Raw genomic sequence first — 27,750 nt, forward strand, 5'->3', positions numbered from 1 at the left:
ATTGTATCTAACAGTTGAATAGTGTTAAAGCCCTCGCCCGCCTTTAGAAAGATTTAGTCCAGGGAGTTGCACAGTCCAAATTGGCATTTGCTAGCCAATAATGCCATAAGGTCATTTCAGTTGATGTGAAAGAAATAAGAAGGTGGAAAAAATTGTATTTATTTTAAGTGGTAGAGCAAAAGGGACTATTCCACTTTCCTTTGTATTGGGCTGCATACACCTCACCTCATATTTTGTTGCTTCTGGAATGCTGTCATTTTCAAGTGGTTGATAAAAGCTATTTGGGATTTGGAGATGGGAGGTACCTGGAGAAGCTACACAGTACACGTTTACAGCAAGGCAAATAATTCTGTATGGGAAGATTTTGAACTGACCCTCATGTAGTAGTCCATTTAAAATGTGACCAGCTTTTGTTGCTGCATTTCAGTTGCTTAACATGTCAATTGTCACAGATTCTGAGGTGTGTCACTTAGTTTTACTAGAGTTCTTCCATTTAAAATATCATCTGGGCTCTGTCATTACATATTGACAGGTAATTTGTGACATGTTTACCAATGAATAATGTAGTCAAAATGCAATGAAATGCATTTTTATGGTATCACATCACTGATAAAACTGACATCAATTTACTGCCCACAAAATTGATTAAAGACTGGCCAAACATGGCTACTAGCACGTATCCTTAAATAATGTGCAGCAATTACAGATTTTTCTATGTATTGTTTATATTGTACATAATTAAACTTACAGTTGAAATTTGCGTGCTTTCATAAAACAGATTTGATTTTAACTTCACCGACTGTCGCAACTTGTCTTAAATCAGTATGTCTAAATAATCAAGTTCTTACATTAAAATTGCTAAGAAAAGTTATCACTGCGTGTTTACATTTGGTTTAACATACGCTCTGTTTGTGGTACAGTCCTTCCATGAATTTATTGCAGCGGTTTCTTTTGCACTTAATTTCTCGAAGTCTTTTCATAGCTTCAGAAAGCAAGCAAAGTAACAAATGAAACTTCTGCACATATATAATTTAGTGTGGAGATTGCACGATATCTCCAAAATACATGGCACCATCCTGTGTTCTGTACCATCTCATTTAGCTACATTACGCGTTTCCGTCAAATATGTGACTTCTGTTTTCTTTATGCTGGACAGAAGTTAGTTGTGGCTAAGTGTAGCAGGGTGTCGGTTTGGAGCATCTGCTGAACTCGTCTTGATGTTTGTGCAGGATCACCACCTGTACTACAACAGCACGACGGTGACGGATGCGGCGCTGGCGCACAAGCTGTGGATGGAGTTGGCCAACCGTAAGGAGGTGCACGTCAACCCTATGCTGTCGCAGTCACACCGCCGGGCCAGCGTAAGTACGACGCCGGCTTCCCTCGACATAATCACGTGAATAGGTGTCGTCGGCTGATTCTGCCCCGTACTGCGACTGCCCGTTAGGTGGGGATGCATCACTCTGCAGGCTCTGTTTGTAGAATTCCAGTAGATATGAAGTAGTATTATTATTTCAATTTTCTGGCCCTTGGAATAGTGTTGCTTGGCTTTGTGCTTCCCAGTTTAGTGTTAAGTCTGAATTACAGTGTCTTAATTTTGTACGCTCATAAACATGTTCTTTGTTTGTGATCAAACCAATTTTGTAACACAGACTGTATTCTGCATATGGCAGGATGGAGATCTTTCACAGATGAGCAGTCAATCAATCATGTCCACTGCTTCTCTTTGTGGTCAGTCGGACACTACCAACACGTACATGAGGCTTTTGTAACTCTTTCCTCACAAAAACGTTTTTTAGAATGTTTTGAGTATTAAATGTGTTTGTTAATAATGCGTTTCACTGCAAGGTATGATATCTTAGTTTTTCCAATCAGTCAATTATTGTGTTGTCTTCAGTGCCAGTTCATGAAGTTTCCTTTTTTTCCCTTAATTTTTGTGTCCTTTTTACTAGAAAGTCATTTTTATTGCCATCGAAGTAACAGTGAGATGGAATCCACTGAAATGCAACTGTCTTTTTCTTCTGTTGTAGACATTTACCAGGTGTTGTACCGGTATGAAATGTTGGTATGACATCTGTCAAAGATATTTAGTATACATCAAGTCATGGAACAAACATCATCATATGTTTTCATCTTGTCAACAATGTCCAATTTTGTACCAGAAAGATATGATTTGCGGAAAGCATTAATTTTTTGTTTTCATTTGAAAAAAAAAGTGCTGCAGAGTCGCATTGAATGTTTGTCAAGGCATATGGTGATTATGCTCTACCAGAAGCAACATGCAAAAGATGGTTTCAACGGTTCAGAAATAATGATTTTGGTGTAAGAAATGAAGAACGTGGAAGACTACCGAAAAAGTTCGAAGATGCCGAGTTGCAAGCAATATTGGATGAAGATGATATTTTGAGTCAGAAGCAAATGGCAGCAATGCTAAATGTTGCACAACAAACAATTTCTGACCGTTCGAGAGCTATGGGAAAGATCCAAAAGTGTGGAAAATGGGTGCCACATGAATTGAATGAAAGACAACCGAAAAACCATTTGTCAAATTTTGCTTCAGAGGCATGAAAGAAAATCAGTTTTGCCGAAAAACTATTTGTCAAATTTTGCTTCAGAGGCATGAAAGAAAATCAGTTTTGCATTGAATTGTTACTGGTGATGAGAAATGGATTTATTTTAAGAATCCTAAACCGAAAAAATTGTGGGTTAATCCGGGACAACCAACAACATAGACTGCAAAACCAGATCGATTCGGCAAGAAGACACTGCTCTGTGTTTGGTGGGATCAGAAAGGTGTGATGATGTATCATGAGCTTCTAAAACCTGGTGAAACTGTGAATACTAATCGCTACAGACAACAAATGATCAATTTGAACTATACATTGATCGAAAAAAGACCAGAGTGGGCCAGAAGATGTGGCAAAGTAAATTTTTTACATGACAGTGCACCTGAACACAAAGCAAAACTGGTTCAGGATACAATCAGTACACTTGGCTGGGAGCTGCTACCCCATCCGCCGCATTCACCAGACTTGGCCCCTTCCGACTACCATTTGTTTTCATCAATGGGACACGCATTGCCTGAGGAACACTTAGATTCCTACGAAGAAGTCGAAAATTGGGTGTCTTATTGGTTTGCTTCAAAAGATGAACGTTTCCATTGGCGTGGTGTCCACAAATTGCCAGAAAGGTGGTCAAAATGTATAGAAAGCAATGGTCATTACTTTGAATAAAATGGTGTTACTTTTCAATTCAAAATTTGTTTCATTTTCACAAAAAAACTCTAATTTCATACTGGTACACCTGGTGGTTAAGACTTGCACTTCTTTAACTTAGATGATTTTTGGATCTTGGGTGTTGATAACAGCAAATATTGCTGCTCTTTGTTACTTACTTACTTACTTACTCCTTGGCACTACAGCCCTTGTAGGGCCTTAGCCTTCCAGACAACCACTGCCCACTCTTCTCTGCTGTCTGCCTTGGCTCTGCATCTTCTAACTCCCATCCTTCTCAAGTCGTCATTCACATTGTCTAGCCATCTGGTCCTCGGCCTGCCCCTTATGCAACGTCCACCAGGTTTTCCTTCAAAAACTTCCTTTACTGTGTTGTTCTCCACCATTCTTTCTTCATGTCCCAACAAACATAGTCCATTACTCTTTTCCTATCGTGGTATCTGGTTTGTTGTACAACTCTCTGATCTCCTTACTAATTCTGATTCTCCAAAAACCCCCATCATTCACTGCCCCATAGATTTTCCTAAGTATCTTCCTTTCCTATCTTAGCAACAACTCATCATAATTTCGTGTCATAGTCCAGGTCTCTGAACCATACATCACCACAGGTCTACCTACTGTACGATACAGTGTCAGCTTCAGATTCCTACTAAGGCTCCTTGCTGTAGACACTTCAACCAGTGCAAAGTAGCTCCTGTTACCAGCTGCAATCCTCGCATGTATTTCGTCTCTCTTATCATTATACTCAGTTACCAGTGACCCGAGATATTTAAAGCTCTGACAGCGTTCATATATTCCTCCATTCAAAGTCGTGCTACTTTCTCCTTCACTCTATCTTTTCCTAGATGTTAACATTACTTGCTCTTTGACTGATTAATGGTCAGCCCCATCTCTGCACCATATCTTTCTACTTTTTTCAAGCTTTTATTCCAGGCCCTGTTTCCTCCCGGATAACAAATCAATGTCATCCGCGTATGCAAGCTCCTGAGCCACTCTATTAAACAGTGCTCCCCCAGGGTTGTTGCTTTGTGTCTTTCGCGTTACTCTCTCAAAGGCGACATTAAACAGAATAGTGAAGAGCACATCACCCTGCCTTAGTCCTCGGTTTACTTCAGATGCCTTCGATAAAGTGCCCTCGATGTTTTCTTCGCATATTGTTCTTCACAGAGTCCTTTGAAACAACCTTGTCAATTTGTTAGGGACTCCTTTCTCTTGTATTGCCTTCCAAAATTGATTGCTTTTGATACTATCGTAAGCATGTTTAAAATCGATGAACAGCTGGTGGACATCGACGTTATACTCGTAACATTTTTCAAGGATCTGTCTGATAGTGAAAATCTTACTTCTAGTGGATCTGTTAGTTCTGAAACGACACTAGTAGACCCCTAGATACTCTCCTACATGTGTTCTTAACCGCCAAGCCATGATTTTTTTCCTAATACTTTATATACTATACAGAGCAGTGCAATTCCTCTATAATTCCCGCAGTAAGCTTTGTTGTGTTTTTTATGTACAGGGCAGAGCATTGCTGCACTTCACTGTTTCAGCATACGTTCTTTCCACCATATTGTTGTTGTGGTCTTCAGTCCTGAGACTGGTTTGATGCAGCTCTCCATGCTACTCCATCCTGTGCAAGCTTCATCATCTCCCAGTACCTACTGCAGCCTACATCCTGCTGAATCTGCTTAGTGTATTCATCTCTTGGTCTCCCTCTAAGATTTTTACCCTCCGCTCTGCCCTCCAGTACTAAATTGATGATCACTTGATGCCTCAGAACATGTCCTACCAACCGATCCCTTCTTCTAGTCAAGTTGTTTCACAAACTGCTCTTCTCCCCCAATTGTATTCAATACCTCCTCATTAGTTATGTGATCTACCCATCTAATCTTCAGCATTCTTCTGTAGCACCACATTTCGAAATCTTCTATTCTCTTCTTGTCCAAACTATTTATCGTCCAAGTTTCACTTCCATACATGGCTACACTCCATATAAATACTTTGAGAAACGACTTCCTGACACTTAAATCTATACTCGATGTTAACAAATTTCTCTTCCTCAGAAACGCTTTCCTTGCCATTGCCAGTCTACATTTTATATCCTCTACTTCGACCATCATCAGTTATTTTGCTCCCCAGATAGCAAAATTCCTTTACTACTTTAAGCGTGTCATTTCCTAATCTAATTCCCTCAGCATCACCCGATTTAATTCGAATACATTCCATTATACTAGTTTTGCTTTTGTTGATGTTCATCTTATACCCTCCTTTCAAGACACTGTCCATTCTGTTCAACTGCTCTTCCAAGTCCTTTGCTGTCTCTGACAGAATTACAATGTCATCGGCGAACCTCAAAGTTTTTATTTCTTCTCCATGAATTTTAATACCTACTCCGAATTTTTCTTTTGTTTCCTTTACTGCTTGCTCAATATACAGATTGAAGAACATCGGGGATGGGCTACAACCCTGTCTTACTCCCTTCCCAACCACTGCTTCCTTTCATGTCCCTCGACTCTTCTAACTGCCATCTGGTTTCTGTACAAATTGTAAATAGCCTTTCGCTCACTGTATTTTACCCCTGCCCCCTTCAGAATTTGAAATAGAGTATTTGAGTCAACATTGTCAAAAGCTTTCTCTAAGTCTTAAAAGTGCTAGAAATGTAGGTTTGCCTTTCCTTAATCTATTTTCTAAGATAAGTCGTAGTGTCAGTATTGCTTCACATGTTCCAATATTTCTACGGAATCCAAACTGATCTTCCCCAAGGTCAGCTTCTACCAGTTTTTCCATTCGTCTGTAAAGAATTCGCATTAGTATTTTGCAGCCGTGACATATTAAACTGATTGTTCAGTAATTTTCACACCTGTCAACATCTGCTTTCTTTGGGATTGGGATTATTATATTCTTCTTGAAGTTTGAGGGTATTTCGCCTGCCTTGTACATCTTGCTCACCAGATGGTAGGGTTTTGTTGTGGCTGGCTCTCTCAAGGCTATCAGTAATTCTAATGGAAGGTTGTCTACTGCTGGGGCCTTGTTTCGACTACGTCTTTTAGTGCTCTGTCAAACTCTTCACGCAGTATCATATCTCCCATTTCATCTTCACCTATGTCCTTTTTGATTTCCATAATATTGGCCTCACCCTTGTATAGACCCTCTACATACTCCTTCCACCTTTCTGCTTTTCCTTCTTTGCTTAGAACTGGTTTTCCGTCTGAGTTCTTGATATTTGTACAGGTGATTCTCTTTTCTCCAAAGGTCTCCTTAATTTTCCTGTAAGCGGCATCTAACTTACCCCTAGTGATATATACTTCTACGTCCTTACGTATGTCCTCAAGCTCTCCCTACTTAGCCATTTTGCACTCCCTGTCGATCTAATTTTTGAGAAGTTTCTTATTCCCTTTTGCCTGCTTCATTTGCTGCTTTTTTTATATTTTCTCCTTTCATCAATTAAATTCAATATCCGCTATTAGGATAATGATGATTAAACACAGGGATACCACTGACAACAGGCTTACTAAGCAAAAAGGGTAAAGATAAAAATTAACGTAAACCATTTCCTTTTGTTTGTTTTATTTCCCCTTGGCTTATCAAAACATATACAGTCAATAAATGGCATCGGTTTAGAATAAGTAGTGTTAACTTACAAGCCTTTACTTTGTCAGTATAGCAGTTTGGAATTTTAATTTGTCAGAATTACTCTCAACAACCCTCTTAAGAAAAAATGGGGGTCCTCATATACTTTGGTAAATATGGTGTTAAAAATTGTTATAAAAATTAGTGCTGACTTAATAAGATCAGTTTTATTGCAGATTGTAAAGGTTCTGTTCCCGAGCGACTGTATGTGACAGTCTGTGGTTGCCTTCCAGACGGTGCAGCTGTCCTTCGACTTCCCATTCTATGGGCACCCGGTGCGCAATGTGACAGTGGCGACAGGTGGGTTCGTCTACATGGGCGACTTCATCCACTCGTGGCTGGCTGCGACGCAGTACGTCGCTCCGCTCATGGCCAACTTTGACACCAGCATCTCCGACCAGTCTTTTGTGAAGTACTTGGATAATGGTGGGTGCAGATATTTTAATGTGGTCGTATATTGTCGTTACTGCACAAATGTGTGAGTGGAGCAGAAAATTGAGCGACTGACAAATCGTGCAGTGAATGGCATTAGGTTTTATTTGTGTGGTTATTGTTCTCATAAAATATTTCTTTTTAGCATTAGTTATGGTTTTAACAATTTTTTGTTTTAATCAAGTGTTAAAATAGTGACTTGTGCACCAAAAAGTTGTTTTTGACAAATATTAGAAGACTAACCCATAAAATGTGATTTACTAGCATGTTCAGAACTGTTTTTTTATGCATCTGTTAAGTATGTGCTGGGAGTGAAAGATAATTTTTAACTTCTAGAGAAACCATGGAGTTGAAGAAAATGAAAGGGAGCCAGTAGTTAAAAAGGATGACAGGGATGTAGGCTAGCCCCAGTTTTAATTAGTCTTTGCATTGAGCAATCTGTAAAGGAAACCGAGGAGAAATTTAGAAAGGGGATGGAAGTTTGTGGAGCAGAAAGGAAAATCTTGTCTGTCGATGACACTGCAGTTCTGTCAGCGACAGTAAAGGACTTGAAAGAGCAGTTGAGAGGAATGGGTAATGTATTGAAAAGTTGTGATAAGATAAACGTAATCAAAAGTAAACACAAGTAATATAATGTAACCAAATTAAATTGGGCATTACTGAGGAATTAGATTAAGAGATGAGCTGCTAAAAGTGTAAGACGAGTTTATCTATTTGGTCAGCACAATAACTGGGAAGATATAAGATGCAGATTAGCAATAGTGAGAAAAACATTTCTGAAAAAGAGGAATTTATTAGTATCTAATATCAACTTAGACATTGGGATATTTTTTTTTCTGAAGGTATTAGTCTTTAGTGTAGCATTTTACAGAAGTCGAACATTGACAATAAGCAGTTCAGACAAGAAGGGACAAGAAGCTCCTTAAAGTTTGTGCTGAGCAAAAATGCTAAAGATTATATGGGTAGATAGAACTACTATTGAGATTGTCCTGAATCGAATGGGCGAAATTGCAGTTTGACACATCCTAAGAGTACGAATAGGATAAGACGCTTTCTGAGGAATCGAGGAATTATCATTTTTGACATAGAAATGACAGTCAAAGCCTTCAATTTCGCCACAGAGCTGTTTTATATAGATTTTGGCAAAATTAGGATATTTCGTTACATTTGGCTACTCTGATAGTGGTCTCCAATTGCAACTGGACCCTTATCACAGGCATTCAAACATATTATAAAAAATTGTGTTCGTGTTTGTGTGTGTGCGTTTGTGTGTGTGTGTGTGTGTGTGTGTGTGTGTGTTTGTTTTCCACATCTCCTCCTAAACCATTGGACTGTTTCCACCAAACTTTGTACCCACATCACGTACTGTGAAGCAACAATCGCTGTGGGAGTAAGAACCACCTAACAATTATAGACACCGTGTCGTAATGAAATTTGTGAAAAACTGCCGCATCGTGCACGACATTTAAATTCATTACTTCTTTTCTACTAACACTACTTGCAACACATTTTGCAGGCAGTATCTGCATATGCTGTTGAATATACTATACAATTACATCATTCTGTGACACACACATTAGAAGATACGGCATCATAAACGTTGAGATGCATGGAAAAATGCTGCATCATGCATGAAGTTTTAGTACACTTATTCTTTACTACTAAGACACTCCTGCTGTCAAGTCAACTTAAGGAAAACCCTGACATGCAGCAGCTCTTTTGACGCCTTTCCACTGCCAAGTGTAAATGACTCTAGGTGAAGACTGTAGCAGTCTATAAAACTGGGAGTCAGTCTTGCCATAGAGATGGTTATAAAACTATGTTGTAGAGATGTGTAGCAGTTGTGGCCATCATACAGAAGCTGTCTGGGATCATGTTTCTTAATGTTAATATTGCGCTTACACATTTGTACATCATGCATATTTCTTTGTGCAACTGTTTCACAATTTCACAAGTGTTTTAATAAATGTGTGGAAATTAAATTTTTTTCTATACTTTACTACATATACTGTTCATTTTTTGTTTTCAGTTTTAATAGAAAATAGACAAAATGAGTAGCCGAGCAATGCCAGGTTTGTCAGCTAGCTGTATAGTAAATTGATTTATGTATGTTTGGCTCCTTGCATCTCAGGTGCTGCCTGCCAAATTCCTCCAAACCAGAATATGTACATTAAATAAGATGGTTAATTCTGCCGTGCCCTGTACACCTATCTGCAGGTAGAGGTTTCATTTAAAGTAAAGAACAAAGGAAAATGTAATGGCTGTGTGTTGTATGAAGTTGGAGCGTGGGGTAGCTGTGTGTGCTTCTGCAGGCACGGCGTTCACGGTTCAGTGGGAGAACGTGCACCTGCAGGACCGTGCCGAGGTGGGCGGCTTCTCCTTCCAGCTCACACTGCACCGCTCGGGTGACATCGTCTTCGTCTACCGCGACGTGCCGCTGCCCGTCGAGGAGATAGCGGACTACCACCACCCGGTGAAGGTCGGCATCTCGGACGCCTACATCATCGACCGCAATGTCTTCTGTGAGTATTCTACTCTGCACGTGCTTTACGTGGAGAATTGCTATAAAAGTGAATAAATGTGAGGGTGATATAGCAAATTTTGCGACAACAATAAATAACTCGTTGCGTACCTTCAAAAAGTGTGCCAGTTTGGATACATCATTAATGCTTCCCACGGAGGCATTGTAACAAAAATGTATGAAGAGGCTGTGCGCAGACTAACAAAAGACTGCACGTAAAATCACAACCTCTCCCCCCCCCCCTCCCCACCCCCTGGGTGTGGTGTCCTTGTTGCTAGGTTCCTATTTGAGCTAGGAACATGGGGTACAAAGTTCCTGCTTTAGCGCAGACCAGCAGACATTTGTGTAGCCATTCGAACATCTGCCTTCTGCAGCTATGTTACAGTATGTGAAATAAGTTTTGAATGACACACCAGAGCTGGCACTCAAACTGTGCAAATTGATTAATTCCTTGTGCAAAAGGTTTTAATTAGGCTGAAATCAATGCTCAACTAGTGGCACCGTTTCTATGTGACCATTCGGACCTCACATGCAAAAGCAGTCGCCCTTAAATAACTTTGGCGTGGACCGAGACTGAGGGTTCAAATCAGTTCCACTGGTGTATCAGACTGGCATAATATAAGTTTTAACCATTTCAAAAAGTGTTGCTTCATTTGGGTTTTACGTTCTTTTTCTGGGGTGTTTATGAAACATGCTGCTTCTATGTTACAAACTTGTATGAATTGTTTCAAACTTTCAACAATTGTTTTAGAGCTCAAAAAGCTGAGGTCATTAGCAGCAATGTCACAACCTTACAACACTAACAAGTAAAATAAGTTAAAAGCGAATACATGTTGTGCCGAATTGATGGAAAGATATAGGGCTAAAAACGAGGACTTCCCCTCGGAGGAAGATGCACAAAATATGCCGCAGAGACAGCAGTGGTTCCGAACGAAAGATTAAAGGTCTTTGCCATATTGCTACGATGGATTAAAAATAAAGCACAGTAAACAACCTGCGTGTTAACCACTAAAACAGCTGATAACTCAGACGGCAAACATATATTGGAATGGCAATGGCAAAAATCAGTGGCCAATACACAAGATAGCTAAAGTGATCTCACGACAAGAGGGCTGACAGGAGGTTGCAAAGCTGTTGGGAGAGGTTCAATTCCCCGGAGCTTGTTCCCATTAGGAGAAGACCAGTGGTGATCCCAAAGTGACACCATCTGCCGACAGACAACAACACGGAGATCAGCTGAAGGAGTGGAAGAGATAGCAGGCCGAGGTAGCAAGACTCCAGCCTCAGCAGCTGTGTCAGCGGCGTCATTTCCCATCAGACCAACATGACGGTGAACCCACACGAACATTGCAGCGCCTTCTTCAACTGTGAGCAAGTGGAAGCTTCCCTGGACCCGTTGCAGTAAGCGTGGACTGTGTACAGCACACAGAGGCTATAAAAGGGCACTGAGAGATTCTAAGCATACAGCACAGTTAAAAAGCCTGTGTCGCCAGATGTAGTGCGTGAAGGGCGAACAGCTCTGCAGTAAATATTCAGTAGTGTTATGGAAGCTGATACCGAAAGTGGTTGGTACCAATGACGCAGCACACCCAACACCACGCTCAGTCTTAGAGACTTCATTGTATGTGAAGATTGCATGCGAAGGTGGAGAAACTTAAAGCGATAGATTGTATCTGGAGTAGTATCCTTAGAAAGCAAATGAAGTCCAAGATGCGCGTGAGCTGGTGCACAAAGCCAAGGTGGTGAAGGGTTCAACCCATGGGGAGTGTGGCAGATAGCGTGAACTTAAGCTGCTGGAGCAATAGCCAAAAGCAAATTCTGGAAAGTAACAGAGGAGGAGAGCACGTCTAAACGTTGAACAATAATGGATAGATGGATAAACTCAATGTAATTTTTTTTCATCCAATAATCTTAATCTGTTGTAGGGATACGATGGTTTGAAGTCGAGCAAAATGTAGCCTGTAAAATTTGTTCTTACTTGAATTTAATGCATGGAAACGGTTTAAAGTGAACCAAATTAATAAAAAAATGCATTCTTACAATAAAACTGAAAACACATGTTCTGAAATCTACCTTCATTCAGATTTTACATTAAAAAAAAAATTTTTTTGCGAGATTTTTAGGCATGCGACTTCTCAGTTGTATACTTCAGTGAATCCGCTTGAATTTTGTAAGAAGGCAGACAAATACCTGTAATTATGGCCGTCCTGTCATTTTATGAAAGCTTTATCTGTAGCCATCATACAAGCAACATGGTCCAAAAGATAATAAAAAACCTATTCCAGATCAGTTGTTGCCAGTCAACTAAAACTCATTGGTTACCAAGGTTGCAGTATAACTTCACAGTTATGGTAAAGTAGAAGTTGGAAACCAGAATGAACAATGTTCCTTTTATAGCAAAAAGGTTAATATTTCCAGGACAGAGTTAGAGATGTAAAAGAAAAGAACTAGCTTTTCTACTTATCTGGGAGTGTCAGACGTTTATATCAAAACATGCTTTTTTATGAGTTAACCGTACTTTCCCACCACAATGAGGTCTCAGAGAACAACCCGCTCTTATAGGTATGGTGAGAGGTGTAAAAACAAATGCACACAAATTTATGCGCTTCTAGACACTAATGCCTCCATAACAGGAAACATCAGTGTGTGAGGGTGCATCTATAATAGGAAATATCCCAAGGTGGTGTTGCGTGCATCCTAAACTTTAACACATTGTCATGTTACATGACATGACAAATGCTGTGTTTGATGACATGATGGCGCATGTCATTCTATACAACATTGACATCTTGTATCCTGTTACAACACATCATGTAAAGTGAAGTATTACATGGCATGGGTACTGATATTAACAAGTAAAATAGCATGAATATGCCAACATGTTTTGAATTTAAATGTCTTTGAAGCTACCAGATAAATCGAAAAGCTAATTACTGTGTCTTGCATCCCTAACTCCGCCCAGGACCTATTCGCTTTTGTGTGTGTGTGTGTGTGTGTGTGTGTGTGTGTGAAATTTTCTCCTTTAACTTATGGATGTTTTGGAGTTTGACATACACCACTGATTGCAAATAAACTTAGTTAGAAATTGTGTGTCCCGTTCCTTATGGTTTGATCAGTGATGTTGGTGTCACACAGTACAAATCGCCACTGGTGATACTGTCATGATTTATAAACTCTGTGTACACAACTCCCTCGGAGGCAAAGGAAGCTGTGGAGGTGACCTCTCCTGTTGGTGGAAACTTTTCATTTCTTTTGCGGAGGCAATCAGGTCTAATGTCATCCCGTAGACCCTCTTTGTTGCAGACTTGAAGTGATAGATCTGTCTCATCTCTCGTAGTGGACCGGGTTAGGAACTGGTTGTCTGGCGTGGAATAATGCTCGATGAAATCCCGAGGTACTGCATACCTTGCACCTTTGTGTACAGGTGACAGTGATCATGAAACCCAGGTTGTTCTGCAATATCTGTGAATCTGTTCCTCAATTCTTGGTCATTCTTGCCTTTTATCAGTGTCAATGGCCTTTGTACAGGATAAGCATTACACACAAGGTGTGTTCAAAAAGTATCAGTAACTTTCATTTTCTGGGAATAATTTTAATAGTCTATATTAACGTTAACTACTTCCAAGTTCTTTACATCCGATATCAAACAATAGAAAATACAGGATGGAATGTAACAATAGTATGAAAAGGAAAGTTGCTACTCACCATATAGCGGAGATGCCGAGTCGTAGATAGGCACAACAAAAAGACTGCCACAATAACATATTAGAGAAGGGAAGTTGCTACTCACCATATAGCCGAGATGCTGAGTTGCGATAGATAGAACAAAAAGATTCACACAATTATAGCTTTCGGCCATTCAGGCCTTTGTCAGCAATAGGCTCACATGTGCGTGCGCGCACACACACACACACACACACACACACACAACTTGCACACACGTGTGCAGTCTCAGATAATTGAAACCACACCACAGTTATCTGAGACTGCAGACGTGTGTGTGTGTGTGTGTGTGTGTGTGTGTGTGTTTATTGCTGACAAAGGCTGTAATGGCCAAAAGCTATAATTGTGTGAATCTTTTTGTTCTATCTATCGCGACTCAGCATCTCTGCTATATGGTGAGTAGCAACTTTCCTCCTCTAATATTGTTACATTCCATCCTGGATTTCCCATTGTTTGATTTTAGACTGTCACAATATAAGCTTTCGGCCAGTAAGGCCTTCATCAACAATATATATATATAAATAATAGAGGGAAACATTCCACGTGGGAAAAAATATATAAATATATAAAAATATAAACATATAAAAATATATAAATATAAAAATATATAAATATGTCTCTTGTGGATGGATATGTGTGTGTGTGTGTGTGTGTGTGTGTGTGTGTGTGTGTGTGTGCGCGCGACTGTATACCTGTCCTTTTTTCCCCCTAAGGTAAGTCTTTCCGCTCCCGGGATTGGAATGACTCCTTACCCTCTCCCTTAAAACCCACATCCTTTCACCTTTCCCTCTCGTTCCCTCTTTCCTGATGAGGCAACCGTTGGTTGCGAAAGCTAGAATTTTGTGTGTATGTTTGTGTTTGTTTGTGTGTCTATCGACCTGCCAGCGCTTTCGTTCGGTAAGTCACCTCATCTTAGTGTGATTCGATGATTGTTCGTGATCTTTTCTTACACTTTACAAGTTTTCATGTTTATGGGCTGGGGAGTATGGAATGTTTCTCATAAACTTCTTCTTAGCCATCATGGATTCGCTTATGCCACTCATAACCCCCTTAAAACTGTTACTTTTTATTCTGTTTTTATAGCAAACTTCAATGTAAATTCTGTCATCCGTTTTTAAAACAAATCAATAATCACCACCCATAACAAAACACATGGGTAATCTTCGTGGCAACTGACGACACACTAAACTTCGAATATGGCTACCAATGTACATATACATTTCAAATGTGTATAACAACACAACAACAAAAATGTGTGTTAATTGAACTAATATGACCCACAAAACTACAATGCCCCAGATACTATTTCTGAACACACCTCATATGTCTGTGCAACCTGTGTCAGATTGTTGGCACCGTTTCACTACGGTTTGACATGATGTTGCTTTTGGTGCATATACTGCAACTCTCACAGTGAATCTGTCTGTAATTCTGACATTTTGCCCACAGGAGTCGATTTGTCCAGTTTACTTCAGTTTTGGAGTACATTTCCAGTTGCCTCACAAATTCACAACCGCACTGTGAGGCACCCGTAATGTATACCTCATCAGGGCTGCACCTGCAGGAAACTCAGAATATGTGTACATGCACTCGCATTCTCTCTCTCTCTCTCTCTCTCTCTCTCTCTCTCTCTCTCTCTCTCCCTCCCTCCCCCCCCCCCCCTTCTCCCCTCCCTCCACCCCTTCTCCCCTCCCTCCCCCCCCTCCCCCCCTTCTCCCCTCCTTCCCCCCCTTCTCCCCTCCCTCCCCCCCTTCTCCCCTCCCTCCCCCCCTTCTCCCCTCCCTCCCCTCCCTCCCCCCCCTTCTCCCCTCCCCTCTCCCCCCCCCCCCCCCCACCCCCACCCCAGCATCCACCACCCCACCTCGACAAAAAATACGCCACTTGGGTTGTGTGGTGGTCTTAGTGTGGGCCGACGTGTGTAACTTACTTTCTCGAATACCCGTGTGAATATTTAGTGTTGTGTCCCAACAGAAGAGGGTGGGGGGTTACAGTTCAGACTGCACGAATCAGTGCCACATAATCACTGGGCACCTACAAGAGATCAAGATTTTAGATTTTAGGATTCAGTACGTGGTTGCTGCAGGAGACTCGAGGATTAACACCGTTTATTTGCAGGCAAACTAACTGCTACACTGAAGGCTAATTCTAAACATCAGAAAAAGCAAAGAGAGCAGCTGTTCGCACAACAGAAGTCAGTTCTGAGCCTCGGAGTGAGTGCCAACAGAAGCAGTAAACACTGGCAGCATGTTAAATACAAATATAAAGAAGCTGCACTCAAAATGAGAAAAAGGTGTGCCCGAGCTTACCAACTCTGGCAATGAAAAATGTGGATTAAGTGTTCTAATGATCTGACAGGGGCCTGTTTGAATACAAAAATGTGTGGATTTTTAAAGGATGATGGTGGTGCACTATTTCTCCCTTCCTATAGTCGGGCCGCTAATTCACCACCACTTTACTGTCTTTCGTCAGTCTGAAAAGTGTCTGTGTACCTCCAGGATGCCTCTAGCCAACAACACTTAGTCCTCCCCCTCTTGTACTCAGTAGGTAGGGATGCTTCTGGAGTTTGTTAATGTAAACTTTAGGTTTGGTAGCAACAGCATTTGGCTGAAAGCTTAATGCCACTGCCCTTCCTCTTATGGCTAGCAGAATAGTGTTTTAAATCATTTGGCCCTGCCCCAAGGTGTGTGTGTGTGTGTGTGTGTGTGTGTGTGTGTGTGTGTGTGTGTGGGAGTGTGTGAGTGTGTGAGTGTGTGAGAAAGAGAGAGAGAGAGAGAGAGAGAGACTGCTGTGTAACCCACTGACATTACCATTCTCTGGGGCAAGTCTCAAGCTTGCTGCGTCTGCTAAGACATACCTTTTTGTGATTGTCTTCTACTGTTTTGCCTTATAACAGTTACTAGGCCATGGATGGAGCGATCAGTTAATTTTGTGAAGTGTAACTTCTCCCCTGGAACAGCTGCCCAGACTGTCTACAATTTGCAGGGCTCCAATGTTACGGTTTTCCTCTGATGACATAAACACCAACACATGCGCCTCTGATTTCTATCTTGGAGTGCCATAGTTGGCTTCCAACAGCCTTAAGCCTGGTTCACACGACGACACTAGGTTGCAGGCAACTGCGCTATCGGCCACTGCGCATGCGCGCCGCGCGTTTGCGCGCCGCGCGTTTGCGCAACTCGTCGGTGAAACTAAACACTTTCAGTGTGTTCCAACTTTGGCGACAGTAGTGGCGTGAGTTTTGAGGTTGTGTGTGTTCGTAGAGTGTAGACAAACTGAAATATGAAGTGGGGAACGGAGAATAATGTTCACTTTTTGGATATCTCTGCTTTGTATAGGTGTTTGCGGGATTTCAGTGATGCTGATTACAAAAATATGCAATATATCGCTGCCACTGAGACAGTCATGTGCGATCGTAACACAGGTGGTTTGTCGATGTTTGAGCTGCAGGGCAAAATTTATTGAGTTAGGAGCACATATACAACTGAATTAAGTAAAATACAAGCAAGTGTAATTCTAGCTGTGGCAATACTCTCGTCTACAAGACTAAAATCCCATCATTAGTTGGCCAACTCTTTGTTAAGGAATATTGTTGACAGGAGGGAAGGCTATACTAATTCAAGAAGCTGCATTCTTTATTCAATATTCATCTGTTCAAAACATTGCTGCTGTGCTCCCCATTGACATATGTTAGGATTTTGAAATGTTGCCACTGTAGAGATCTATCTTCAAGAGAGTCGTTTGCAAACCATTCTCTTCTTAATGCGGACCGAGTGAGGTGGCGCACTGGTTAGACACGGGACTCGCATTCGGGAGGACGACGGTTCAATCCTGCATCCGGCCATCCTGATTTAGGTTTTCCGTGATTTCCCTAAATCACTCTAGGCAAATGCCGGGATGGTTCCTCTAAAAGGGCACGGCCGACTTCCTTCTCCATCCTTCGCTAATCCGATGAGACCGATGACCTCGTTGTCTGGTCTCCTTCCCCAAACAACCCCAACCCAACTCTTAATGTGGCCTGCTTCGAATAATTATTGTTGTTAATGTTAATAATTATTACTGTTTATGTTAATAATTATTGGTGTTAATGAAATAGCATCGTCACCAACTAAAACCGCATCTTATAGCATGCAGAGTGTCTCAGTTGTAATGCACGCAATATGATATGTAATTTCAGTTCTGGCGACAGTGCTTCATGTGTTACAGTATCTTTATTCCTTATCGCATAATTAACTCTATTTAGTAGAAACCTGAACAGTTCTGGTGACATTCTAAGATAACTAAAAGAAGTTCTTGGATCTTATGTTCAAATGTGTGTGAAATCTTATGGGACTTAACTGCTAAGGTCATCAGTCCTTAAGCTTGCACACTACTTAACCTAAACTATCGTAAGGACAAACACAAACACCCATGCCCGAGGGAGGAATCGAATCTCCACCGGGACCAGCCGCACAGTCCACGACTGCAGCGCCCTAGACCTCTCGGCTAATCCCGCCCGGCGGATCTTCAGTTATAAATTATTTCAGCAAGGATGCTGAGCAACCGAGCTGACGTCTTTTCTTCATCCAGTCACAAATCGAAACACGTTTCTCTTTTTTTCTTATGCAGTGAATCCACACAACAAGCTTTAACTCCATCACAACTCGTGTGACGTGCAGCTGACATGACTCGGGGACCCACAGAACGTCGAAACTGAGGTATATACCGGTGTCGCTGTATCTACAGTCAAATATGAAACCACTTGCGTGCAGCTCTTTCCACACGAGTGGTGCAACCCAATGTCGTCGTGTAAAGTAGGCTTTTAAGCTTAACAATGTACAAGTAAATATGAGACAATAGTTAATATAATGGAAGGAAACATTCCACGTGGGAAAAAATATATATAAAAACAAAGATGAGGTGACTTACCGAACAAAAGCGCTGGCAGGTCGATAGACACACAAACACACACACAAAATTCAAGCTTTCGCAACAAACTGTTGCCTCATCAGGAAAGAGGGAAGGAGAGGGGAAGACGAAAGGAAGTGGGTTTTAAGGGAGAGGGTAAGGAGTCATTCCAATCCCGGGAGCGGAAAGACTTACCTTAGGGGGAAAAAAGGACAGGTATACACTCGCACACACGCACATATCCATCCACACATACAGACACAAGCAGACATATTTAAAGACAAAGAGTTTGGGCAGAGATGTCACTCGAGGCAGAAGTGTAGAGGCAAAGAAGTTGTTGAAAGACAGGTGAGGTATGAGTGGCGGCAACTTGAAATTAGCGGAGATTGAGGCCTGGCGGATGACGAGAAGAGAGGATATACTGAAGGGCAAGTTCCCATCTCCGGAGTTCGGATAGGTTGGTGTTGGTGGGAAGTATCCAGATAACCCGGACGGTGTAACACTGTGCCAAGATGTGCTGGCTGTGCACCAAGGCATGTTTAGCCACAGGGTGATCCTCATTACCAACAGACACTGTCTGCCTGTGTCCATTCATGCGAATGGACAGTTTGTTGCTGGTCATTCCCACATAGAATGCATCACAGTGTAGGCAGGTCAGTTGGTAAATCACGTGGGTGCTTTCACACGTGGCTCTGCCTCTGATCGTGTACACCTTCCGGGTTACAGGACTGGAGTAGGTGGTGGTGGGAGGGTGCATGGGACAGGTTTTGCATCGGGGGCGGTTACAAGGATAGGAGCCAGAGGGTAGGGAAGGTGGTTTGGGGATTCCATAGGGATGAACTAACCTTCGTAACCTGTTAGTTCATCCCTATGAAATCCCCAAACCACCTTCCCTACCCTCTGGCTCCTATCCTTGTAACCGCCCCCGATGCAAAACCTGTCCCATGTACCCTCCCACCACCACCTACTCCAGTCCTGTAACCCGGAAGGTGTACACGATCAGAGGCAGAGCCACGTGTGAAAGCACCCACGTGATTTACCAACTGACCTGCCTACACTGTGATGCATTCTATGTGGGAATGACCAGCAACAAACTGTCCATTCGCATGAATGGACACAGGCAGACAGTGTTTGTTGGTAATGAGGATCACCCTGTGGCTAAACATGCCTTGGTGCACAGCCAGCACATCTTGGCACAGTGTTACACCGTCCGGGTTATCTGGATACTTCCCACCAACACCAACCTATCTGAACTCCGGAGATGGGAACTTGCCCTTCAGTATATCCTCTCTTCTCGTCATCCGCCAGGCCTCAATCTCCGCTAATTTCAAGTTGCCGCCACTCATACCTCACCTGTCTTTCAACAACATCTTTGCCTCTGCACTTCTGCCTCGACTGACATCTCTGCCCAAACTCTTTGTCTTTAAATATGTCTGCTTGTGTCTGTATGTGTGCGGATGGATATGTGTGTGTGTGCGAGTGTATACCCGTCCTTTTTTCCCCCTAAGGTAAGTCTTTCCGCTCCCGGGATTGGAATGACTCCTTACCCTCTCCCTTAAAACCCACATCCTTTCGTCTTTCCCTCTCCTTCCCTCTTTCCTGATGAGGCAACAGTTTGTTGCGAAAGCTTGAATTTTGTGTGTGTGTTTGTGTTTGTTTGTGTGTCTATCGACCTGCCAGCGCTTTTGTTCGGTAAGTCACCTCATCTTTGTTTTTATATATATGAGACATTAGTTATAATTACCCGCTGTTGCTCATTCTAGTAATACTGCGTGTGCCTACAGTTGTGCGGCGGAAGACCATCTACGAGTACCACCGGGTGGCGTTCAACCACGAGGACATCCAGAACGGGACGGTGATCGTGCTGAGCGCACTGCCCACCTGCCGCTCGGCCCCGGACTGCGTCACCTGTCTGACGGGCGTCCAGAACTTCCAGGTCAGTGGTTAGCAGAGGCTTTCAGGAGTGGTATCTCACCTGTGAGCGAGATGGGCTTTCTCTAGAATCTCGAATGCTGTTCGTTTGAGCTTCAGGAAGGTGCAGCCAGCATGTGGTTATCAAATGTTTAGGGCAGTTCATTCCTTTTGTGGTTGTTATGTTACGTGTACATTTGAAAAATTAAAGGTCAAAAACAATCTTCACCTATGATCAATTCACTTTCGTTACCAGAAAAACTAAAGTTGACCAATTTTTGCCGTGTCCCATGAAACCAAATAGACAGTTTTAATTCCAACCTAAGATTTTCAAAGTTAAATTGTGTAGTGATTTTTATCAGGATGGCAAAGATGGAAAAATATAATAAATAATTATCAAAACACATTTATACCTATGACTATGATAAATGTGAAATTGCAAGTCTCTGGTAATACATAAAGGAAAGTGGGACTGCAGTTGGAAGTGAAATTAGAAGGGTTCTTTGATAAACCTGGTAAATTTCTGTGAAAGATCGCAACATTTTTGTTGCACCTTCGTAATCTTGATTATTCCGAGGATCGTATAAAGAATTTCTACAGTGTTCACCTTACAGTTCGTTGTTGGTAGCCATCTGAATTTGTCAGTTTGTTGAGTGCGATTGAAAATGAATGTTATTAAACGTTTTTCTTTGAAGGGTTGGACTGCCACAAAAAATCAAAACGGATTTGGTTGAAGTTCACGTGGGCTCTGCACAACCACTGGAGACCATTTATTTTTATATTAATGAATTTAAACATGTTTGTACAAGCCCTGAAGCACACTCCGTCCATCGAGCTAAGGTCACCACAAAGAAAACCGTTGATAAAATTTGTGCTATGATAATGCAAGATCACCGAACAAAAATAGCTGATATTACTGAGACTGTACGCATCACAACAGTGTGATAGCATTATGTCCTGCATGGGGAGTTGGTTACAAAGAAGCTCTGTGCGAGGTGGGTGCCACGATTGCTCAGTCCACTAAAAGTGCATCCGGCACAGACTTTCTGTGCTGATTTGTGACTGTTGATGTAGCCTGGATCCATCGTTACACATCAGAATCAGAAAGACAGTGAAAAACAACGGACAAAAGTTGGTGAAAGTACACCGAAGAAGGCAGTGACCATTTTGTCTGATGGTAAGGTGATAGTCACTGCTTTTTTGTATTACCGAGGGACAATCCTCATAGATTACTTGGATAAAGCCGGAACTGTAACTGGATCCTTCGAAAGTTGCCATGTCTGAAAAAAGACCAAGGTTAGCACACGAAAAAGGGCTTTTTCACCAGGTTAATGCACCATTCCACACTTTGCAATAACGCAACAAAACTACACGAGTTGGTTCCTTGTCCACCCTACTCACTGGACTGACCCCCCCCCCCCCAAGTGATTGCTATTTCATTAACACCAATAATTATTAACATTATTAACAATAATTATTCGAAGCAGCCCGCATTACGAAGAGAATGGTTTGCAAACTACTCTCTTGAAGATAGATCTGTACAGTGCCAATATTTCAAAATATTTTGACTTGGGCTTGCTGGGAAGAAATTTTCATCAAATGAGGAATTGATAGTTGCAGACAAAGAGTATTTGAACCATTTGCATAATATTTTTTCCTTGCAGTTTTAACAGATTTAACAAACCAAACTCATTTACGTTGAACATTTGTGTGAGATATTTCAAGAGTGCTTTGGCACATCACTTATCAATGTTTTCATATTCTATGAAGTTTCCTATGACGTATGCATCCCACTGAATACAAATTATGTACAAATCAGTAGAATTACTAGGGAGTGTAGCATTGTTACAAAACAGCGGTACATAAGAAAATACAGTTGATGGTTCAGACAGAAAAGACAATGATTTGATCTGGTTTTCATGAATCGACGCACTGTGCTAGCTATAACCACATGTCCCCACTGTTGATCGCTCATAGCCTTCTATGAGGTGTATCACACAATTAATGGCGTAAACATGTACGGTTGAAATTGCATGATACTAGAAGCAAAAACAGCTTCGGTCAATGTAGGTCCTCAGGTGAACTGTTTGCGAGATAATAGTGCCTTCGTGGTTACCAGCCACCACTGACTTGATTCTGTGTAAATGTCATTCCAGTCTGGAAACTGTAACAATAATGTACAACATTAAGAGAAGTTGCTAGGGATATTCTGGTTGAACTGCAGCTGTTTCGAATGAACAGTGCTACAGGTACATGATGTACTTGTAGTTAAATGTTGTGTTTCATACATTGAGTTTGTTTAGTAACAGTCTACTCATGATCACCTAGAACCCCTCACCACACGTTTAGTGAGAATAATCGCTGATGTGGAGACTCGGGCACTGTATGTGTGTTGGAGCTCAGATGACTCCAACATGAGAATTGTGATAATTGAACAGAGACTCAAGAGTGAACCCTGTTTCATCTATATAAATAAAAATTAAAAGCTGTTCATTGGTAAGCACATCAGTTGAGAATGGCTGGAATGATTTGAGTATTAAAAAAAAGAAAAGAAAAGATTTTTCACAATAGTCTGAATAAGATTTTTAGCAAAAGAAAAATTGGAAAAGTTGTCCGGAAAATTTGGGAAGACTTGAATGTGCCTTTTTCTATGGGATTTTTTTTTTATGAACTCGGGACCATAACTCAAGATTTGGGCAGTGGATATCTGTAATTCTTTTTGTTTTGTTTTGTTTGTTTGCTATGGTCTTGGAAAACTTTTCAGGAAAAACAAATTTGGACAATTATAAAAGGAACACCGAAAATTTGGACAAGCTACAAAAATAATTATTATTGTATGCACTCCTAAATGTAACTGGCAAGAGGGACAACACATTTGATGCTATCTTGTTTTGTCCGTTATGCTTCCAGGATGTAAATAACTCAACTGAATGTTTTCAGTTAAAAGAAGGGTCAGGGGAGAGATTTTGGGAAAACACTTCCCAGCTTAAATCAAAATAATATTAATTTGTTTCTACTTTCATGTTTTGCAATCTGTCCAGCAAATTGTATTTTATTTCTATCCCAATCCAAATTTATCTTGCTGCTATGTGTGCAAATTTCGTTTGACAGCTGATTGTCTAATTGTGAATAAAGCCAATTTTTTGTTACATATTGATGAAAAATTGTTTATTTATTTCCAGTTGAACCATAATTCTGTTGTAGGTTCATTGCAGTTTCATGAAATGAATTAAGTTTCGTCATTTGATCTCTAACAAATTTACAGGTTTACATACGAAATAGTGAGAGCCTCAAAGTGACGAACGGTTATAAAGTAACAACAAAGTGAATAAATTGTCCGTATTCAGTGGAATTGTTTCACAGTTGACACAACTGTGTTGCAGTGCCATCAATAAGACAAAGCAATGTAGATCACAGAGATCATAATGCTACACATTTCCAGCATTTCATTGTTGTAAAGCAGGTAGAATATGTCTCGCATGCAAAATTTCCCATTGGCATACTTCTGAAAGTATCCTCCTCAGATTTATTCATAGCCACAATTGTTAACTGATACAATGGTCACTCAAAAGTAAGTTTTCTAATTTTTTACAATATTTACATGTATCCAATAACTATTTGCAAAATGATAAGTTTATTGAAATTTGGACAGCTAGTCAGTCAGTAAAACATCATTGTATAATATAGGGTTGCCTATAGCTCATTGTTGCATCCACTGACAGAATGTCTAGAACCAAAATCCACTTCACTAACACACTGAACTCATTGGTTGTGGTGGAGAGACATTTGACTGCAAAGCGATGTTCTCCAAATATTACTGTGGCTCATTCCAGGAATTTGTACGGCAAGTCTCCATGTCAAAGTTCTTGGAGTGTTCAACTGCTTCCACTTCCATATTCTCGAGCGTAGGTGTAAATAGTGCTGGCCTGCCTGCTCTTGCAACGAGTGCAAAGATCAGAGTTCCTCAAGGTGCCTTCAGGCACGGTCTGCTTTTTGATCAAGTGTGCAATCTCCTGTGCATTTCTGTTAACTCTACCTTATGTGAAGTACATACCTGTCTATTTGTGATTACTGCAGTGTTCTATGTTACCATATACTTCAACACAGATGTTGCTCTGAAAAAAAAACTGCTGAGAGTGTCTGTACGTCTGTGTACTGTTCTTTCATATCCACTCTGTTTACAACTTTGTTTTGAAAATATAAACAGAGACTACATCACGGTCTAGCATGTGGTGTTTACACAGAATCTTCTCAGTAATGGCTGGTAACCACAAAGTCCCAATTAACTTGCAAATGTTTCATTTGTAGAGCTGTCTTCACTGAGACTTTCCTGCTTCCACAATTGTGTACTTTCAACTGAATGTGTTTACACCACTAATTATGATACACCCTGTATATTCACCCTATGGGATGCTGAAACTTTGTAGGTGTGTAAATTAATTGGCCCACTTGTGGATATGTTAAAAAAAAAAATAATAGTTCAAATTTCTGGTACCCGGTGTAAATATGGTGCTGTAAGCAGCCAGAATGTGGTGTGGCTGTAGGAAAAGGGGAGGAACGATCAAAGACGTGACAATGGTATTTATGGCACATTCATTAGAATACAGTCACAAGTTACAACACGTGTCTGGCACGGTCTCCCGAAGTAGGCAACGTGCTGTATCTGTAATGTGGCACAGTCGACAGTTGCGAACAGCATATATGGTGTAATTGGAGTGATACGATGTCGTATCGTATCCTTGAAATCGGAAAGGGTCTGTTCACATCCCTGGTACTCAGATTTAGATGGAAATAAGTTTGTTGAATGTGAATAACTCTGTGTCCGCCATCCTAGGTACAGGCATTCTACCTGTCGGCGATGTGAAAATTTGTGCCGGATCGGGACTCGAACCTGGATTTTCCGCCATTTGTAAGTGGCCACCTGACCGTTAGGCTATCTGTGCACACCTCCCAGATCGACCCAAACTTGCACGTGTCTATACCACAGTCTCTTAAATGTCATCACAGACAGGTAGAACGTCTGCAGAACTGCCACCATAGTGCATTAGTGACAGTACCATGTATTGTTCTTACCAGCCCGGTAGAGTATACAAGGGCACGAATAGCGTCGGATGTTCAGTGATTACTGTGGAGGAGATGGCACATACTTGTAGAGGACAGTGTTATCAGCACTTGACGGTGTTTGGAAGGGGCCTGTTTGTGTGTGTCTTCATTTGGCTCGCATGCAATATCCAGAGTTGTGGGAGAATCTGATGTGATAGTGGCCCGATGTTGGACTGCACGAGAATGTGAGGGCAGGCGAAAGAGTCGTAAAGTTTTCAGCTGGCAGTGTCTGACCACCACAAGGGAGAATCACTGTAGTGTGCACTGAGCACATTGTGACCTCTTCACGTGTGCCTACCGTCTGACAAAAAGTAACGGACTGCCTGCAACATTGTGTTATCTTACACTGACGGTTGGAGACTACTAGCAGATGAGTTAGGGAATTACAATTACCACTCTGTAGACTGCTGACGAATAGTGTCTCATTGTGTTTAGCAATGAATAGGAGTTCTGTACTGAATATGGCAGCAGTCATGGGAGAGGTCCCGTCCTTCCAAAATTTTAAAGAGCCAGAGTGATGTTACACCTTGCCCGACGGTGTGGTGAACTGTCGAGTAGGACTTCAAATCGTGGCTTGTGGTGATTGAAGGGACTCTGGTGGCACAATAGTGTTGTGGACAACCTCCAGTTTAGTCACGTGTTTCCTCGCGTGCTACAGTGTTGTGATACCATTCTTCAACAGAACGACATTTGTCCACATGGCACATTTCTACGAATGGTCTGCTCGGTGCTGAACTACTCCCGTGGCCAGCAATATTCCCATATTCCTCCCCAGTGGAACGTGTGGGACCAGCTTGAACTTAAATCCCATTTCAGGGCCAGTACCGAGGATGTCAAAGACCAGTTAAGACATCTGGCGCCAGTTTGCCTCGGGAACTACCGTAGGTCTCTAGAAAAGCATAACGTTCCAAAGGATTGGAAAAGGGCACAGGTCATCCCCATTTTCAAGAAGATATGCAGAACTATAGACCTATATCTCTAACATCGATCAGTTGTAGAATTTTGGAGCACATATTATGTTGGAGTATAATGACTTTTCTGGAGACTAGAAATCTACAATGCAGGAATCGGCATGGGTTTTGAAAAAGGCGATCATGTGAAACCCAGCTCGCGCTGTTCGTCCATGAGACTCAGAGGGCCATAGACACGGGTTCCCAGGTAGATGCCGTGTTTCTCAACTTCCGCAAGGCGTTCGATACAGCCCCACAGTCGTTTAATGAACAAAGTAAGAGCATTTGGGCTATCAGACTAATTGTGTCATTGGATTGAGGAGTTCCTAGATAACAGAACACAGCATGTCATTCTGAATGGAGAGAAGTCTTCTGAAGTAAGAGTGATTTCAGGTGTGCCACAGGGGAGTGTCGTAGGACCGTTGCTATTCACAATATACATAAATGACCTTCTGGATGACATCGGAAGTTCACTGAGGCTTTTTGTGGATGATGCTGTGGTGTATCGAGAGGTTGTAACAATGGAAAATTGTACTGAAATGCAGGAGGATCTGCAACGAATTGACGCATAGTGCAGGGAATGGCAATTGAATCTCAATGTAGACAAGTGTAATGCGCTGCGAATACATAGAAAGAAAGATCCCATATCATTTAGCTACAATATAGCAAGTCAGCAACAGGAAGCAGTTAATTCCATAAATTATCTGGGAGTAGGCATTGGGAGTGATTTAAAATGGAATGATCATATAAAGTTGATCGTCGGTAAAGCAGATGCCAGACTGAGATTCATTGGAAGAATCCTAAGGAAATGCAATCCTAAAACAAAGTAAGTAGGTTACAGTACACTTGTTCTCCCACTTGATAGAAGAGAGAGAGAAGATCCAACGGAGAGCAGCGCGCCTCGTTACAGTATCATTTAATAATTGTGAAAGCGTTACGGAGATGATAGATGAACTCCTGTGGTAGAGTTTGCAGGAGAGACGCTCAGTAGCTCGGTACGGGCTTTTGTTTGAAGTTTCGAGAACATACCTTCACCGAGGAGTCGAGCAGTATATTGCTCCCTCCTACGTATATCTCGCGAAGAGACCGTGAGGATAAAATTGGAGAGATTAGAGCCCACACAGAGGCATACCAACAATCCTTCTTTCCACGAACAATGCGAGACTGGAATAGAAGGGAGAACCGATTGAGGTACTCAAGGTACCCTCCACCACACACAGTCGGGTGGCATGCGGAGTATGGATGTAGATGTAGGAGAGGAGACTACAGCTTTATGACACACTCCCAAGTGATTCAGTTTGTGCATTCAGGCCACAGGGTGGTGCAATACGATACTGATAAGTGTTCGTGCTGCCTAGTTCTTTGT

The 27,750-nt window shown here is 41.6% G+C and overlaps 1 protein-coding gene across 1 annotated transcript in view; it reads left to right on the forward strand.

Moving 5' to 3' along the window:
- Positions 1-27,750, forward strand: part of LOC124553868 (plexin domain-containing protein 1) — a 445,631-nt gene that overhangs the window by 390,906 nt on the left and 26,975 nt on the right. The window contains exons 4-7 of the mRNA XM_047127869.1: positions 1,230-1,361; positions 7,094-7,286; positions 9,605-9,814; positions 20,205-20,356. Of these exons, the coding sequence (XP_046983825.1) occupies positions 1,230-1,361; positions 7,094-7,286; positions 9,605-9,814; positions 20,205-20,356 (687 nt within the window). The remainder of the gene's footprint in view (positions 1-1,229; positions 1,362-7,093; positions 7,287-9,604; positions 9,815-20,204; positions 20,357-27,750) is intronic.

The sequence above is a fragment of the Schistocerca americana genome, chromosome 11 (genome assembly GCF_021461395.2).
Source record: "Schistocerca americana isolate TAMUIC-IGC-003095 chromosome 11, iqSchAmer2.1, whole genome shotgun sequence".
Lineage (NCBI taxonomy): Eukaryota > Metazoa > Arthropoda > Insecta > Orthoptera > Acrididae > Schistocerca > Schistocerca americana.